The sequence below is a fragment of the Mus musculus genome, chromosome 4 (genome assembly GCF_000001635.26).
Source record: "Mus musculus strain C57BL/6J chromosome 4, GRCm38.p6 C57BL/6J".
Lineage (NCBI taxonomy): Eukaryota > Metazoa > Chordata > Mammalia > Rodentia > Muridae > Mus > Mus musculus.
Window position 1 is genome coordinate 155,014,885 of NC_000070.6, and position 15,462 is coordinate 155,030,346.

At 54.3% G+C, this 15,462-nt stretch overlaps 1 protein-coding gene across 15 annotated transcripts in view; it reads right to left on the minus strand.

The window, feature by feature from the left end:
• Positions 1-15,462, minus strand: part of Plch2 (phospholipase C, eta 2) — an 80,977-nt gene that overhangs the window by 31,770 nt on the left and 33,745 nt on the right. Inside the window, exons 1-2 of one of the 15 annotated variants that reach the window (XM_011250269.2) lie at positions 4,316-4,551; positions 4,030-4,221 (exon numbers count right to left, since the gene is read on the minus strand). The exons of 12 other annotated variants lie outside the window; for them this stretch is intronic. In XM_011250269.2, the coding sequence (XP_011248571.1) occupies positions 4,030-4,141 (112 nt within the window). In that variant the 5' untranslated portion in view covers positions 4,142-4,221; positions 4,316-4,551. Of the gene's footprint in view, positions 1-4,029; positions 4,222-4,315; positions 4,552-15,462 lie in introns of those variants that run through there. 2 more of the 15 variants (NM_001356470.1, XM_011250273.2) reach the window with 2 other exon arrangements.

The following is a 15,462-nucleotide window of genomic DNA, read 5'->3' on the forward strand; positions in this document are numbered from 1 at the left end:
AGGAAGATGCCGTACTGCCCCAGCTCCACAGCACCCACCGGAATGAGCCTGGCCCCTGGTCCCATGCCACTCAGCGGGGAGGGACAGGCCCACACACATATGGCCAAGCTTATTTAAACGTCTGAGAACAGCAACGCATCCCCCCCGCACGTCTGGGCGCCTCCTCCCCAACTATTTTTACTGTATCAGGGAGTGTGAGCCGGCTCGTTCCTGCCCTCCCCATCCAGACCCAAGGGGCTGGTTGCTTGGGGGCACTTGAGCCAAGACGGGACCTAAGGAAGTAGAAACAATCTGAACAGGTCTGAGGCTGTCCTGGGGATGGAAGAGCAGGCTTGCTCTGCTGGGTGGATATGCCCTTTTCCTCCAGCAGTGCCTGCCTCGTGATATGCAAGCTCTAGCTTCTAGCAGGAGGAAGCAAGTTTTGTGAGAGGGGGGCCTGACCCATCACGTTTGTCCTGACCCTGGCTGAGCAGTGGGGTTGGCCAAAGGGGGACTGAGACAGGCCACTCAGATCTTGTTCTGCCCTGTGTTCAGATGCCTGGGGCAGCCTAGAGGGTAGAAACGGATTCTGCCTGGCCATCCACCATCCACTCGCCACGCTAGCGAACTGGTCCATCCATGAGCTGACCTGAGCTGTCACCTTCTCTCAGAAGTCCCCACAGCTCGGGGACCTGGCCCTGGACTGCAGAGATTGGGTAGCAGCCTGGCCCGTCGACTGCTGGTGGTACCAGCTTCAAGATCTTAACCCCTATCCAGCCCAGAGAGTGAACTTACAGGGCCTTATTGCTGATCTATTAGCCAAGAGGAGTGATGAAGCCAGGTTCAAAGCCATTAAGCTGTATGTGACGGGGTCAGGGGTCAGGAACTCACCTTTGCAGCCACAGTGGCAGCAAATAAACAGGGCACTCTCAAAGGTCAGCAGTATCCACTGCCCGGTGCTTTCACTTAGAGATATCCACACATGTTCAGGCCTAAACCAGGTCCCTCCAATCCTGCCTCCAAATGCCTGCAGGGGCCATGGGGGCCTGGTTCCTTTAGCCCACAGAGGTCTTAACATTGGCTTTCCTCTATCTCCAGCAGAGCTGGGCTTCCTCTAGGCTCTAAGGCCACAATCAGGGTCCCTCCAGAGCAGAGCAAGCACCTTTCAACTCTCTCAGTATCCCTGGCTATTACTAGCTGGTAGCAGCTCAGCTCACAGCAGTGTTTTCAATCACATTCGACAGCCCCGCTAGGAAGAAGACTCTATTAATAACCCATCTCTCAGTCTTCCGCTCTCTCATGTGGTCCTCATTCCCGTGTCCCTGGGGGTTCCTGTCTTTGCCACCAGCCACTCACTTCCCTGAGGGCACAGCTGCCCTCTCTTCCTCTTCCAGCAGGGCCTGGTCAGCACCCATGCATATTTGGGCTTGGCTCTAGAAGGCAAATGATCAGCCACTGTCTAGAACAGATTCTGACCCCAAAGTCACTGCCCAGGACACCTTTGTAGGCGCTGTCACTGGAATCAGGCTGTAGTCATCAGATCTGGGTGGGGATGCCCCTCAAGAGCACAAGTAATAATGAGAGCCAGACCTGCCCTGCTGTCTCCCCTGGAGCCCAGATGGGACAAGGAGAGATAGCAGCAGTTGACAGGGTAGGTGGCCTCTGGGTATGGATTCAAGCAGGGGCCAGAGACAAGAAACAAGAGGTCTGAGCATTGAGTAAGTACCCAGCATTGAGCAACAAGGGCCCCATGGTGCCAGAGAACTGGCCAGTGACCCCAGAGGAAAGCACTTTTCTGCACACAGAGCTGACTCCCAGTGTGACTTCCTATCCCTATCGTGTGTGTGTGTGTGTGTGTGTGTGTGTGTCTGTGTCCTGAGGTTGAAGACACCTGCCCCAACCCTTTCTGGACTGGTCGTCTCTATGCTAGCTGCTTCCTGGTATCAGTTGAGACTGAGTGAGGCTCTCGCTTGTTCTGGCCCTCCTGCGATGTTTCCTGGGGTCACCCCTGGTAACCCAAAACAGCATGGGCTGCCTCTAAGAACTGGGCTGCTAAGACCTAAGTCGTCTCAATCACAGGGCTGGAAGCTAGAAACCGGAAGAGCTTCAGCGGGAAGTGAAGCCGCGGATGCTGCAGGGCTGACTGTGTCCTGACCATCCCGGAGTCCTGATACGCCCCAGCCCTCTGGGGACCCTGGGCTGCAAGCTGAGGGCCTCCTCCCAGGGTGGACTGGCCGGTTCTTCCAAGTCAGGACTGTCTCATACCTAAAGGCTTACCTGACTGCCCTCCTGGGAGAGCTGGAAGAGATCTCAAGGCTCGTAGCCCCTTGAGTTATCCCAACAGCTTGCCTCATTCACTTGAGGCTATCACCCACAGCTAGTATCACCCACACCTAGCCAGTAAAGGGCTCTTGTACCTAGGGGGGTGACTTCCCAAAAATCTAAGCAAACACCCCATCTTGGGGCTGTTGCTCACCTCCCCCACCTGCCCCTTCCCTTCTCCACACGGGAAGTCTGTCCAGCCAGCCATGAGCCCACACGCTCTGCCGGAAGCACACTCCCGGGGATAAACAGGCTCATTCCTCTCATTACTTACTCCGGGCCCTCCCCCCAGCCAATTCTCTTTGAGTTGGAACCACAGACCCTGGCCCAGGACAAGGCCCTGTACCCACACCTGCTTTGAGAGAAGAGGGGGGTGCTTTGCTGGGCAGGGGCTTCCTGGCTCTCTAGGGAAGGTGCCAGGAGCTAGGGAACCTTCGTCATCAGCTCATTAGCGGTGCAGATGGAGGCCCAGACCCAGGACTGCGACCCATCTGCTCCTTCCTCAGCTGCATCCTGAGACTGCGAGGACTCTGCCGTTGCACATCTCCCCTGGAGCCACCAGAAGATGGAGACAGGCTTGGAGGCCTTCCACCACCACCCCTCTCCTCCTAAGACCAGGGCTCTTCCTTCAAGCAGCCGGAAACCCTGTGTGTGTCCATGTCCAGTCCCCTAGACCCTGGGGCCTCAGGGCTATGTGGCAGCTTCCAGCCCCTGCCCCTTCAACAAAGCAGGTACACCAAGCCCAGGAGCCATCCAGGGTAAAGACTCCATGGGCACCCTGCAGGCCAGCCTGGTGTCCCTCAGGTCAACCAACCCTACTGCCACACTAGGATAGGGGTTGAGGCCAGGAAGGTGTAATCACCAAACACTGTGCCATTGGGTCCCACAAGGGATTAGCAGAGTGTACCCCCGTAGCCTTGACCACCTTGATCATGCTGTCCCCAGCTCACAAAGGACACCTTAGGCTGGGAGGAAAGAAGGGACAGGAGGGAAGGAGCAGGCATTTGTGCGTGGTGCAGCCACGCAGGCCAAGTGTGGCAGGGCACTCTACAGAGTTTCTGAGTGCTCGCAAGTTGACCCGGTAGGTGGCCCCCACACTGTCTTTTCCCTTCCCCCGCAGGCTTTGGGTGGGGGTCCTCAGTGTGGGGGTCGCACAGGCTTTCAAGTTTAACATCCAAGTCAATCAAGGGTAGATCAGATCAGTCCCAGATAAGCCAGCCAAACAAATCAGGAAGGTATACCCTACTCTCATTGGAACTCGGGGCTTTCATCAGGAAGTTTTTCCTGATGTCTAGCTCAGATCACTCCTGTTGTGGCCATAACATTAGGTCCCTTTCCCTCTCAGCCTCTCCCACCCTGGCCCAAACCAAGCTTTGCGTTGGGGCAGACAGAGATCCAGCTCAGGGGAAACTCTTCCACACCCGCCACTGAAGATGCCTGCTCAGAAAACTCAAGAGAATGGCTTCTCCTCACACCCGACCGCCTCGCTCTGCTCTTGCGGGCAGCCTGGAGGACTCGTGCACCCCTGCTGGCCCGTGCTGTCTGCCCAGGGCAATGCCAGTTCCCTACACAGGAAAGTGGGGCAGATCTAAGCAAGGGAGTTTAATTCCAGGGAACCTCGGGGCAACCAGGAAGGCAGGCTGTGGTGTTTCTGTCCATGGTGCTGACGAGACTTCAGGACATTGCCCCCTCTCTCCCGCCAGCCCACAGCCCCTCACAGCCCCGGACCTCTCCTCCAGACATCTCCTGGATTGGACTTGAAATCAGGAACAGTGGCTGCTGGACAGGAACACCTCACCCTGCAGAACAGGACCTCAGAGCCTTCCTGCAAGGTAGGCATCTACTTGCAAGATGCCAGACGGGGTGGGTGCTACACTGTGCTGGCAGGGAATGGGGTCACCGACTGCTCTCCCAGGAACCCTAAGATGAAGAACAGCACAGCACTTGCCCTGAGATCTGAGCTGAGCAGGGAGAGTCACAGCCCTCTACCAGACACCCTCCTACTCGCCCTTACCTTGGTCCTGGCTAAGCCCACCAGGGGGCCCAGGCTCTTCCATGGCCCACAGGCACCAGACCCACTGTTACCGGCAAGGCCCCAGGGGGCTGGGACCCTTTGCTGGTCCCCAGTGTCCCCAAAGTTGTAACCTGATCCAAGGCGCCCCGCACACAGCGCCCATACCGGTTCAAAGCTTGCTGCAGCTAGCTAGCTAGCTAGCTGTTACTGCTGCTTGCTAGCGAAGAAAGACAGGAGAGGGGAGGGGCAGGATGGGGCCTCGCTGCCACTGGGACCGCCCCTCCCACGGGAGCCCCGCCTGCCCTTAACTCTTGGCTATCCGGTTCCTGGCCCACTTTGGCTGCTATCCAGAAGTATCAGTATGAATCAAGGAGGGAGTTTCATGTGGGCACTGAGCCAGCACTTTTGAGGGGCCAGAAGGGGAGGCAGTCCTGGCTACTTTAAATTCCAACAGTGGCTTCAATGACCACTCAATATACCCACCTTTCTTTCAAAGCTAGTCCCTCCTACCACAGGGGTAGCTATGCACCTTCAAGGAACAAACAAATGAGCCTGGCTGTTCCTGATGACCACAGGGCCCTTTTGATCAACACTCCCCCAAGGCCTCCAAAATGGGCTAAGGTGCCAGTCCATCAGTTTTCCCTGACTGGAGGTGTCTAGCCTCGGGGAGGCTGAGCCAGGGCTAGTTCTGTAAAAGCTCCACCCCCGTGTTCACCCAAGTTTCTTCTGTCTGCCTCCACTGTTCAGCCCTTGCTACTTGGCTGCACAGGTTTGTGGGGTCTTGGGGACAATGGTGGCTGTTGGTATGACAGGGAGTGGCCCCTGTGTCACCTGCTCTGGGGCAGGTCTTGGAGGATACGGAGTGTAGAGGAATGACATGGTCGGGTTCGGCCTGGGTTCACCTCTCTGGGACCTGCATGATCTGTGTACAGCATCTGGGCAAAGCTCCATTCTCCAGCCTGCTCGCTCCAGCTTAGGAGAAGTGGTAAGGCTTTAGGCCCACATCTAGAGGGGTCCTGGGATAGTTAGTGGGTATCCAGGAGAACAGGCCATTGGCAATCACAGATCCCAGTGGGGAGGACTTGGGCCACCTCTGGGCTCTCTGAACTACCACCTCCAAGGTGTGACAGCCTCCTGCTGCACAGGGCCCCAGGTGTGAAGGGGGAGGAGAGCCTTAGTCAGTAGTACCAGCTGGGTCCTGCCAGGAAAGGCCCTTGGCCCTGCTGCTTGGTGCCCTTAAAGGGGCAGCCTCCTTCTCTACTGCTACTCAGAGTATCCCTGTTCTAGACTATAGGAGATTCCCTTTGAGTAGATACTATGTCTCCCATTGCCACACAGCCTAGGCACAACTCCAGGGTCTATGTCTATCCCACCGGCAGATCCGAGGCAAGAAAGGGGCCTTTCCTTTGAGTACACATCGACTGATGAGGTCATATTAAAGCACAGGTGGGCTACCGGGACAGCCAATCAGGGGCACCAGAGGATGGGGGAACCATAAGAAAAGAATCTCAGGGAGGTGCCCACAGCTGGGTTTTATGTGTTTCCTCCAGGAACTGGTCGTCAGCCTCCTCAGAAAAAGAGAAACTGAGGCAGGGAGCGAGAGAGAAAAGGACAATGAGACAAAAGCCAAAAACCGTGGGGGTACGAGTGGGGGGGGGGATACATTATGAGCCAGGCAGGTGACAAGGTCCCTGGAGAGCGATCCAGATGGGGCTGCATCCTCCCTGGTGGACAAGAGGCCCCTGAGTCTAGAGAGGCCATGAAACCCAAGTTCACATCGTAATGAATAATCCATCACACAGCCAGCTCCCCCTCCCCCCACGCAGCCAGGAGATGATTTCCAGCTCCGAGACCGCGATTAAAAGCGGTGATTAAAATCCACCAGGCACATGTTAATTTGCTGGAATTCTGATCTCTTTTCTGGGCATTTGAGCAGGATCCCACTCTGAAAGTGTGTGGCCTGGCTGGTCATAAGCAGGCAAGAAAGGGCCTGTGGCCCCTACAGGAGTTTAAGACACTCAAGGAGTTTAGTCTTCTCCTTTGAAGAAATCAACAAGTAGACAGGTAAGGGGTAAACACCCAGGGGTCCCTGCTGGGGCTGTTCCTCTAGAGCGGGCTCCACATGCTCAGGTAAGGTAGGGCTTCCACATGTTCACAGGCCACAGGCTTTCTGCTGGACCTGAGCTGCTACTGTAAGGGGACTCTGCTCCCTGGGGACCAGTTCTCACCCTCCAAATCTAAGCGGCTGCTTCTCTCCTTCCCTTGCCTTTAACCTTAGAGGCATTGTTAGAGATAGGCAGGAGGGTGCTACGCCCCGAGACAGCCTGTTCCTTTCTGTGCCTCAGTCTCCCCGGTGGTTAGCACAAACACCATACGTATGTGCACACGTGCCCCAGGTCTGTCCCTTGTTCATGAGTGCGCGCCGGGAGGCTCATCCCTGCACAGCTGTATTATACACATCTCACAGGCCACCCCAGGAGCCAAAGGGCCTGCTTCTAGTCTCTCGGCTGGTAAAGCATTTTTGCCTTATAGGTTTGACAGAGGTGAGAGGCCAGGGGGCCCCTTAGTGTTCCACAGCCAGGCCCTGCCCCTCACCCATGCTGCTTTTCACTTAGGTTCATAGTTTACCTGAAGGATATGAAGTAGACCCCTCTAAGTCCTACACAGGGGTGCTTCTACCCTCCAGTGTCATAGGAAACGTGTGGGTGGCTCAAGGCATGACTTAGGCTGGCCAACTTGCTTGTGTGCCGTATAACACTGAGCCGGAAACCACTCTGAAGGTAGAGATGTGGCAATAAAGGAGGCAGCATAAGGGACAGCTGAGAAGGCCAGCTAAGCATGGAGGAGAGAGAGCTGCTTGGAGACCCAGAGACAGAGCCCCTTGGTTACTTCTAACCAGGGCACCCCCCCCCCAGCATACCAGGAGCAGCACCTGGGAGCAGAAGCCAGTACCATGAGCCCACCAGCACTGGATCCTTGGGCTAAGGGCCAAAGGGAGCATGGAGGCTGGGTGATATATCCTAGGAAATATCAGAGAGCTGCCAATGAATGGCACCATAGATAGAGTCAGACTCAGCCAGGAAGGGCTAGGACAAGCAGTTCCTTGGCCAGGAAACATCACGGCCAAGGAACTGCTTGCCACATCATCAAACAGCTAGGTTCAAGTCCTAGCTGTTACCTCTGAGAAATCAATTGGATTATACTGCCCCTTTGGCCTGCTTCCCAGTGGAGCACTTAGGGAGGATCAGCAGTCTGGGAGAGCGGGGGGTGGGGGGGTGTTGGGGGAATGAGGGCAGGGACAGCCTGGACCCTTGAGCTGAGGCTCCATGGTTCTGGGAGTCATAAGCCCTGCCTGTAGATGGGCAACAGCATCCACTTTGCAACAGTCCCCAGAAACAGGCGGCCAGGACAACGCTGCATCCCCAGTCTCTGCAGAGTGATTCACACCTCGGAAGCCTTTGTGGGGCACCTCAGATCTGGACTTCCAACTTCTGTCCTACATACATCTCCAAGGAAACGCTTCCAGTGAGCAGCTGCACTCTGCCCAGCTCACTGTATCTTGATGGCCACAGTACAGCAGCCTGGCCACAGCATGGGGGGGGGGGGACGGGGACAAGCACAGTTTAGGAGCCCTAATGTGACCCCAATTCTGCTCCTGTGAGACCGTCTCAGAATGCCCCAAACAGGAGGGCTCCAAAAGCCACCAACTTCAATCTGTTTTCTACAGTGGGAAGCCTTCTGGGGTGGACTGATCCCCACAGTCACTCTGACCCTGAGGAACCCTGAGGTGCAAGGGTCTGCTGGCTTGGAACACTTTAATCACCTCAGAAGTGCTGGATGGTGAAGTGTAGGCCCCTCAGGTGTTGAGCCCGTTCTGGCTGCTGTGCTGCAGGGAGGGACACAGGCCCAGCAGCAACCCGAGCCTAAGACATTTTATTAACTATTTAACTCCAAATCCAATGTAGTGCTGTGTCTACCCTTGTCTGAGAGTTCAATGTTACTGCCTCTAGTGAGGACCCAAAGCTGTTTCAGAGGATGATCTAGGAGCCTCCAACCATCCCACAACCCTGGCACATCCTAGATACCAGTGCCTAGATACACAACCTCCTGACCTGGGTGGCAGGTGACAGGTGACAGAATGCAGAATTCAGAGTAAAAGCAGGGACACTGATCTTTTGGTCTTCAGGTCCCTTCATGGAGTCACACCCAACACTGAGTTGAGCTAGCTCATCATTCTCAGGATGAACACTTTAGAGGGACATATGGCCTCAAAAAGACCAGCCAATAAGGAACTGGCCTGACCACCATTATCCAGTGACCACAGATATCTCAGAGCGACCACAGCTCTCTCATGACCAAGACTTCTCCAGGCATCACCGCAGCTATCCCAGTGACCCTGGCTGTCTAGGCAGACCATACCTGCCCCAGTGACCACAAATGCCCCAGGCACCACAGCTGCTTCAGACTAACCAAGAAGGAGACTGCCATTCTAGGTCTGGCATGCCCGCCTGCCCTACCTCCAAACCTAGCAGAGTCAGGTCCAAAAGAAGTGTCACTTGATTCCAAAGCAGACAAAGCAGAAATGGTCGGAGGAGGGATATGTGCTGAAGGGACACAGCAGAAGGAGATGGGATGCTGTCACTGTCCCCACAGCAACCCTGTATTGCCAGGGCAGCAACTGAGGCCCTTGAGCTGGTACCCAGTCTCAATCTCAGAGCCCGTGGGTAGCAGAGAACAGAGGCATCAGCACGGTCTGTGTGATCATGGAGAACGTGGTAGAGGGCGGAGGCCTGGGCAGCTGGAACTTCTGGGAGTTTTACAAAGGCTTTGGCCTAAATTGTCACAGCCACAGGTGCTGGCCTCCTTGTGCCCAGAGACCTGGCCGAATAGACAGACAGCATCTTGCCTTCACCGTGCCATCTTCAGACACCATGAGCCACAGCACACGCCTATTGCTTGGCTTCTCACTCCCTAGGAGGACCTCTCAGCCTGCTCAGACACCAAAGGAAGAGGTGGGGGTCTCTGGCCTAGGTCAATGGGCCAGAGTCCTGCCTGAAGCTACAGTAGCCCAGATAGAGGCAAAGTGAGCAGACACTGCCCTGGCAGCTCACCCTGCCTCCCTGCACCAGCCTGACCTAGATTCTGCACTCGCCCGTGTGCAGCAGCTATGCAGAGCTGCAGCCAGCCTGGCACTGAGACAGGTAGGCAGAATCCGGAGCCAGCGCGACCACATGGACACTAGCATGGTCCCAAGATACGCTTGCTGTGGGTTCTGTATAAGCTGCCCATCTTTTCTAATCCCTCCCCAACTGGGGCCTGAGAAGCTCTGAGGAGCCCTTGGCCTCTACTCTCTGGTCTGGACCCTACCCCAGGGCCTGCTGGAGGAAGAGAAGACAGGAGGAGGTTGAACCTGTTCTGTTACCTCCCTCCCGTTCTAGTAGTCCTGTGGTTAGAACGAGGTGCCCAAGACTCTGTGAAGCCACAAGGCCTGCTACAACCACTCCTCAACTCAGCTCCAACAGTCCCAGACACTGCCCGAAAACCTACAGCCTCTGCCCACAGGCAAGTCAGCTGACCTTTACAGGACTGGCAGCCTTCAGTCTCCCAACCTGCACCACAGGACCATATGGCCAATCTAGGCTTTATGCCTGTGCGCCGCCTTATACCCCCTGGATTCTTACATGAATGAAAAATCCTTGAAAACCAAGGGGTTTGTACCCTGAATGCAAATGTATGCAAATGTATGCAAATGATCCTTCCTCTCCTTCTTTGGCCAGAGGGGCCCTTCAAGCCACACAAAGCCCTATCTCAGGACCAGAATTGGCCAGTCCAGTGTCTCTTCTTGCTCCTCTCCCTTCTGCCTCTCCCTCAGCAGTCAGCATTTATTAAGCACCTACTGTTTTCAGCCATTGCTTGAGGCTACAAAGGCAGTAACAAGTCCATCAGAGGTAGTCCTAGGGAACCCCTGGCCTGGGAGGGCAGGGCTGTGGCGGTTCCTCCTTGAGGAAGTTCTAGACAGGGAGTGTAGGGTAATACAGACACCAGAGACACCGGGAGAAAAACACCCCTTGCCTGGAGGTTGGTGGGCACTGGAGGACCTGTACAGAGGGAATCTCAATACAGACTGAGGTACGGGTTGTGTGCCAGAGGTGAGGAAAAGGAGGGTGTGACATTGCCAGAGGGACAAAGCTACCGCCAGTGCGGAAGAATACTGGGCTCAGGACTTAGCCACACTCAGAACACAAACAGGCCAGAGGGAAGTGCACAGCAATAGGCCATGGATGGATGCTGCTTTCGGCCTCACGGGGTTCACCTACTGTTACGGGGTTCACCTACCCTCACGGGGTTCACCTACCCTCACGAGTTTCACCTACCATCATCGGGTTCACCTGAAAGTGTTCTCCAGTGCTTGCCTCCCAAGCCTCCCGAGCCATTCACAGCTCAAACCCCAACACTTCCTTTGGAAAGAGCTCACCAGTATTCAGTGGTAGAGTTTAAAAGTCTGGGTGGCAACTCACAGACTCAAAACAAAAACAGTCTATAGAAGCCACAGCCTGCCCGTGGACAGTGTGAAACTGGCTGCCACATCCCACGAGGTCACAGATGCTAGAGCTAGAGCTTCTACAAGTGCTGTCCCTGTCTGCTGCCTACCTGAGTCCCAACCCCAGAGTGACTGCAGAGAGTGGGATTCGCCTTACAAAGGGTGACTGGGTCCCTGTGAGCCAGTAGTTCAATGATACCAAGGACATGTAGTGCCATCAGATCATGCTCTGGGCTTGCTGGAGAGGCATCCCTAGTCCAAGCACACAGCAACATATCCTGGCATACACTGTGCCATCCCCACACCCTCACCTATTTATACAATGGCTTTGTGATGTGAAAACAGAGACTAAAGACCCTGCGAGTGTGAGAAGGGAATTAAACTTAGCCATGGAGCCGTTTCTGGAGAGACGTCTTTGAAGAGGCTGTGTCCACGTGGTATGAGGGTCTGTTTGGATCTTCCCTGGAAGTCAGAGCCAGTTTCCACACTACATGTGACCTGACATGCAACCAGCTCTTTCATATTATTTGTGGAATTACCTCCCCAAATCCAGACCCACATGGCAAATCTTTGCCACTTTACCAGAAAACAAACCTACAGATCTTCCAAGAGGAGCTAGAATGGAACTGTCTTACTACGTGAGCAAAGTTTGCCAACAAACCTGTGGCCAGCACCAACACAGTGTGAATGTCCTTGGGAGGTATGAACACACAGCTCAGGGAAGGAGTGTGAACACACAGCTGAGGATAGGAGTGTGAACATACAGCTCAGGGAAGGAGTGTGAACACACAGCTGAGGTTAGGAGTGTGAATACACAGCTCAGAGAAGGAGTGTGAACACAAGCTGAGGATAAGAGTGTGAACACACAGCTCAGGGAAGGAGTGTGAACACACAACTGAGGAGAAGAGTGTGAACCACACAGCTGGTGTAGGAGTGTGAACACACTGCTGAGGGTAGGAGTGTGACCACACAGTTGAGGATAGGAGTGTGACTACACAGCTGGTGTAGGAGTGTGAACACACAGTTGAGGATAGGAGTATGAACACACAGCTGAGGATAGGAGTGTGAACACACAGCTGAGGATAGGAGTATGAACACACAGCTGAGGATAGGAGTATGAACACACAGCTGAGGGTAGGAGTGTAAACACACAACTCACAGAAGGAGTTTAAGCAAACAGGTTAAGGAAAATGTGAACATGGCTGAGGAAGGATCTGTGAATGCATAGCTCAGGGAGGGAGTGTGAACTCAGATGAGGAAGGGAGTGTGAACACAGCTCAGGGACAGCATATAAACACATTGCTGAGGAAGAGTGTGAGCACACAGCTGAGGGAAGGTGTGAACACATAGCTGAGGGAAGGAGGATCTGCAAATGTACAGCTGAGGGAGGGAGAATGAACACAGATGAGAAAGGGATTGTGAGGGCAGCCAAGATGGCTCAATGGGTAAGAACACTGACTGCTCTTCTGAAGGTTCTGAGTTCAAATCCCAGCAACCACATGGTGGCTTAAAACACCTGTAATGAGATCTGATGCTCTCTCCTGGTGTATGTGAAGACAGCTCCAGTGTACCTATTTATAATAAATAAATCACTGGGCCAGAGAGAACAGGGACTGAGCGATTGGGGTTGACTGGAGTGAATAGGGTCAACTGGAGCGAGTGGGACCAACTGGAGCAAGCAGGGTTGACCAGAGCAAGCAGAGGTCCTAAAATTCAATTCCCAACAACCACATGAAGGCTCACAACCATCTGTACAGTACAGTGTACTCATATACATAAATTAAGTAAATAAATAAATAAATAAATAAATCTTTTTTTTTCAAGAAGGGAGTGTGAGCACAAAGCTCAGGAGGGAGTGTGAACATGGCTCAGGAAGGGAGTGTGAACTCAGACGAGGAAGGGAGTGTGAACACAGTTTAGGGAGGGATTATGAGCACACAGCTCAGGGAGAGAGTGTTTATACAGCTCAGGGAGAGATTATGAGCATATAGCTCAGGGAGAGAGTGTGAACAGAGATGAGAAAGGAAGTATGAACATAGATCAAGAAGTGAGTGTGAACACAGATCAAGAAGGGAGTATGAGCACATAGCTCAGTAAGGGAGCAAGAACTCAGATGAGGAAGGGAGTATGAACACAGCTCAGCAAGGGAGTGTGAACATAGATGAGGACAAGAGTGTGAACCCAGCTCAAGGAGAGAGTGTGAACACAGTTGAGGATGGGAGTGCGAACCCAGGGAGAAAGTATGAACAAAGATGAGGAAGGCAGTGTGAGGACACAGCTCAGGGAGGGAGTGTGAACACAGATGAGGAAGGGGGTGTGAGCACACAGCTCAGGGAGGAAGTGTGAACAGACAGCTCAGGGAGGGAGTATGAACACAGATGAGGAAGGGGGTGTGAACACAACTCAGGGAGAGTGTGAACACAGCTCAGTGAGGTGGTGCTCATGTTCCTCGTACCTTCCTTGAGGCCTGTGAACCATTGCTGAGGTGCTAACCATCCACAGCCAATAGGACCTGATCCTTCCCTCATTTCCCAGAAGCCACAGGCCTGGGCAAAGCTGCTGTTTTCCACAAACACATCTGTCCTCAGTCTCACCAGGGTCAGGTATTTAGCAGGTGGCAGCAGGGTGCTCCATCCTGCCTCCTGGGAGGCCTGGTGCCCTGATCTGAGCCCTCAACCTTTGCCCTTTGCTGTGTGGGTGGTGGGTCTGGGTGAGACATGATTGTCACCACACATCGTGCTGACACTCACCCACGGCCAATAACTACTCCCCACTGGGGCACTCTGACCTTGACCTGCATACCCTGGGTGCCAGCCCCTCTCCTTGCCCTCTGTACCCCCAGCCCCGTGTCACCTGCAGATAGTGTGGGCCCAGCAGCCACCCAGTACAATAGAGGCAAATGCTTATTTTTTTTTTTCCTTTAGTGAAAAAAAAAAAAGAAAGAAAAGAAAAGAAAAAGAAAAAAGAAAAAAGAAATCCTGTGAGTCACTGAGAGCGTTCAAGTAGAAGGCTGAGGCCAGCAGCCCTAGCAGCCCCAGCAGCCGCGGGCAGAAGCAAAACTATTCTCACCCCAACTCTACCCGAGGCTGCAGATGTCTGGCTCTGGCAGCCACTCAAGGTAAACTTGTTATTCCCCCATGGCTAGACAGTCTAAGAAAGCTGCCACCTTTGGGGACACTTGTCTGACTGCCACAGGCCCCCGCAGTATTGGGGGATGGGCAGGAAAGCCTGCATTGATCCTACAGGGCACTGAGAGGAGACATTGCTGGGTGGCTGAGGCAGAGGGGCTCATACCCTCTTGTGGCTTGTGAAGCTTGTGGGCCAGTCTTTCTGATCCCACCTCAAGCAGAAGAGCAGGAGGTGCCACACAATGGGGTGTCCATGAGGAGACACCCCACAGTGTCCACAAGGAGTGTACCTCGTGGGGGTGGAAGAACTGCCCACAAGAGTCAGACTTCCTTCCTATGCCTGCTGCTGGTGCTGAGGGGGACGCAAGGCATCAGCCAGTCCAGCCTGGCTCCCTGGTAGCCCTGGAGACTTCTGGTCCCAGGTGACCCTAGACCATAGCTAGGCCCTAAGTCCTTGCAACCGCACCTCAACACCTGAGGCTTGGATATAGCAGGCAGGTTTTAAGAACAGCTCTGTCCTCTAAGAAAGGAAGCAATAGTCTGGAACTCTGGTTGCACCCAAAGCCAGGCCAAGGACTATGGGAGAGGTTCGGTTCCCTCATAGTTCTGGAGTCAAGACACAGAGGTCTCTTCCCAGGGAGGGTCTCTGGTAGCCTCTTTTCTGGGAAGGGCGGAAGGATTGTTGTACTCACTGTGGGGGTTAGCCCTACACTAAGACTCCTACGTGAGTCCCATTCAGAGAAAAGTCTAGCTCTCTGTTTTCAGAGGGAGAGATGGAGGTCCAGAGATGGAGGTTTGCTTGAGGTCACTAGCCATGGTAAAAATGTATAGTATCTAGGCATCCACCCAAGGTGGTCCATCACCTTGTCCATATTGCCCTTTGACCTGAGTGGGTCGGGTGTCATCTAAGGTTCACAGCTCAGTTTGGCTTGAGCTGCCAGGAGGAACCACCTCTGTGACCTCATGTGTTCCTGGGGCAGAGGCAGCAGTGACGTCTGAGTCACGCCTGCAGCTTTTTAAGGCTCAGCTGACTGCAGGGGTAATTTAGGTTTTTTTGAGGAAACGCAGGAACCCACGGCAGAGAACATGGGATGGAGACACCAGCCACAGTGCAGTGCTCTCGTGCCCTGCCCCCCCCACCCCCACCAGCGTTTCCTTCTGAGGCAGAAGCCTGTCCTTCGATCCTACAAGGGTCACACAGAAGATGGCCACCAGGAGTGGTGTGCTTGCAGCCTGGCAGTGGATGAGGTAGCTCAGGCCTTGCTGGGTGGCTGGGAGTGCCCTTTAGAAGGGGCCAGCCTCCAGATACTTCCGAAGAGGGAAGTCTGGCAATCCCCCTCTGCTCCTCTATCATCTGGTGGCAGTGAGGGGTGCCTCAAACCAGAGGAAACCCTGCAAGAGGCATCTGATGTGGGACCGAATGCGGACATAAAATCTTGTTCTGATGACCCGGAGGGGTATGGGTGGATTCGCTCTGG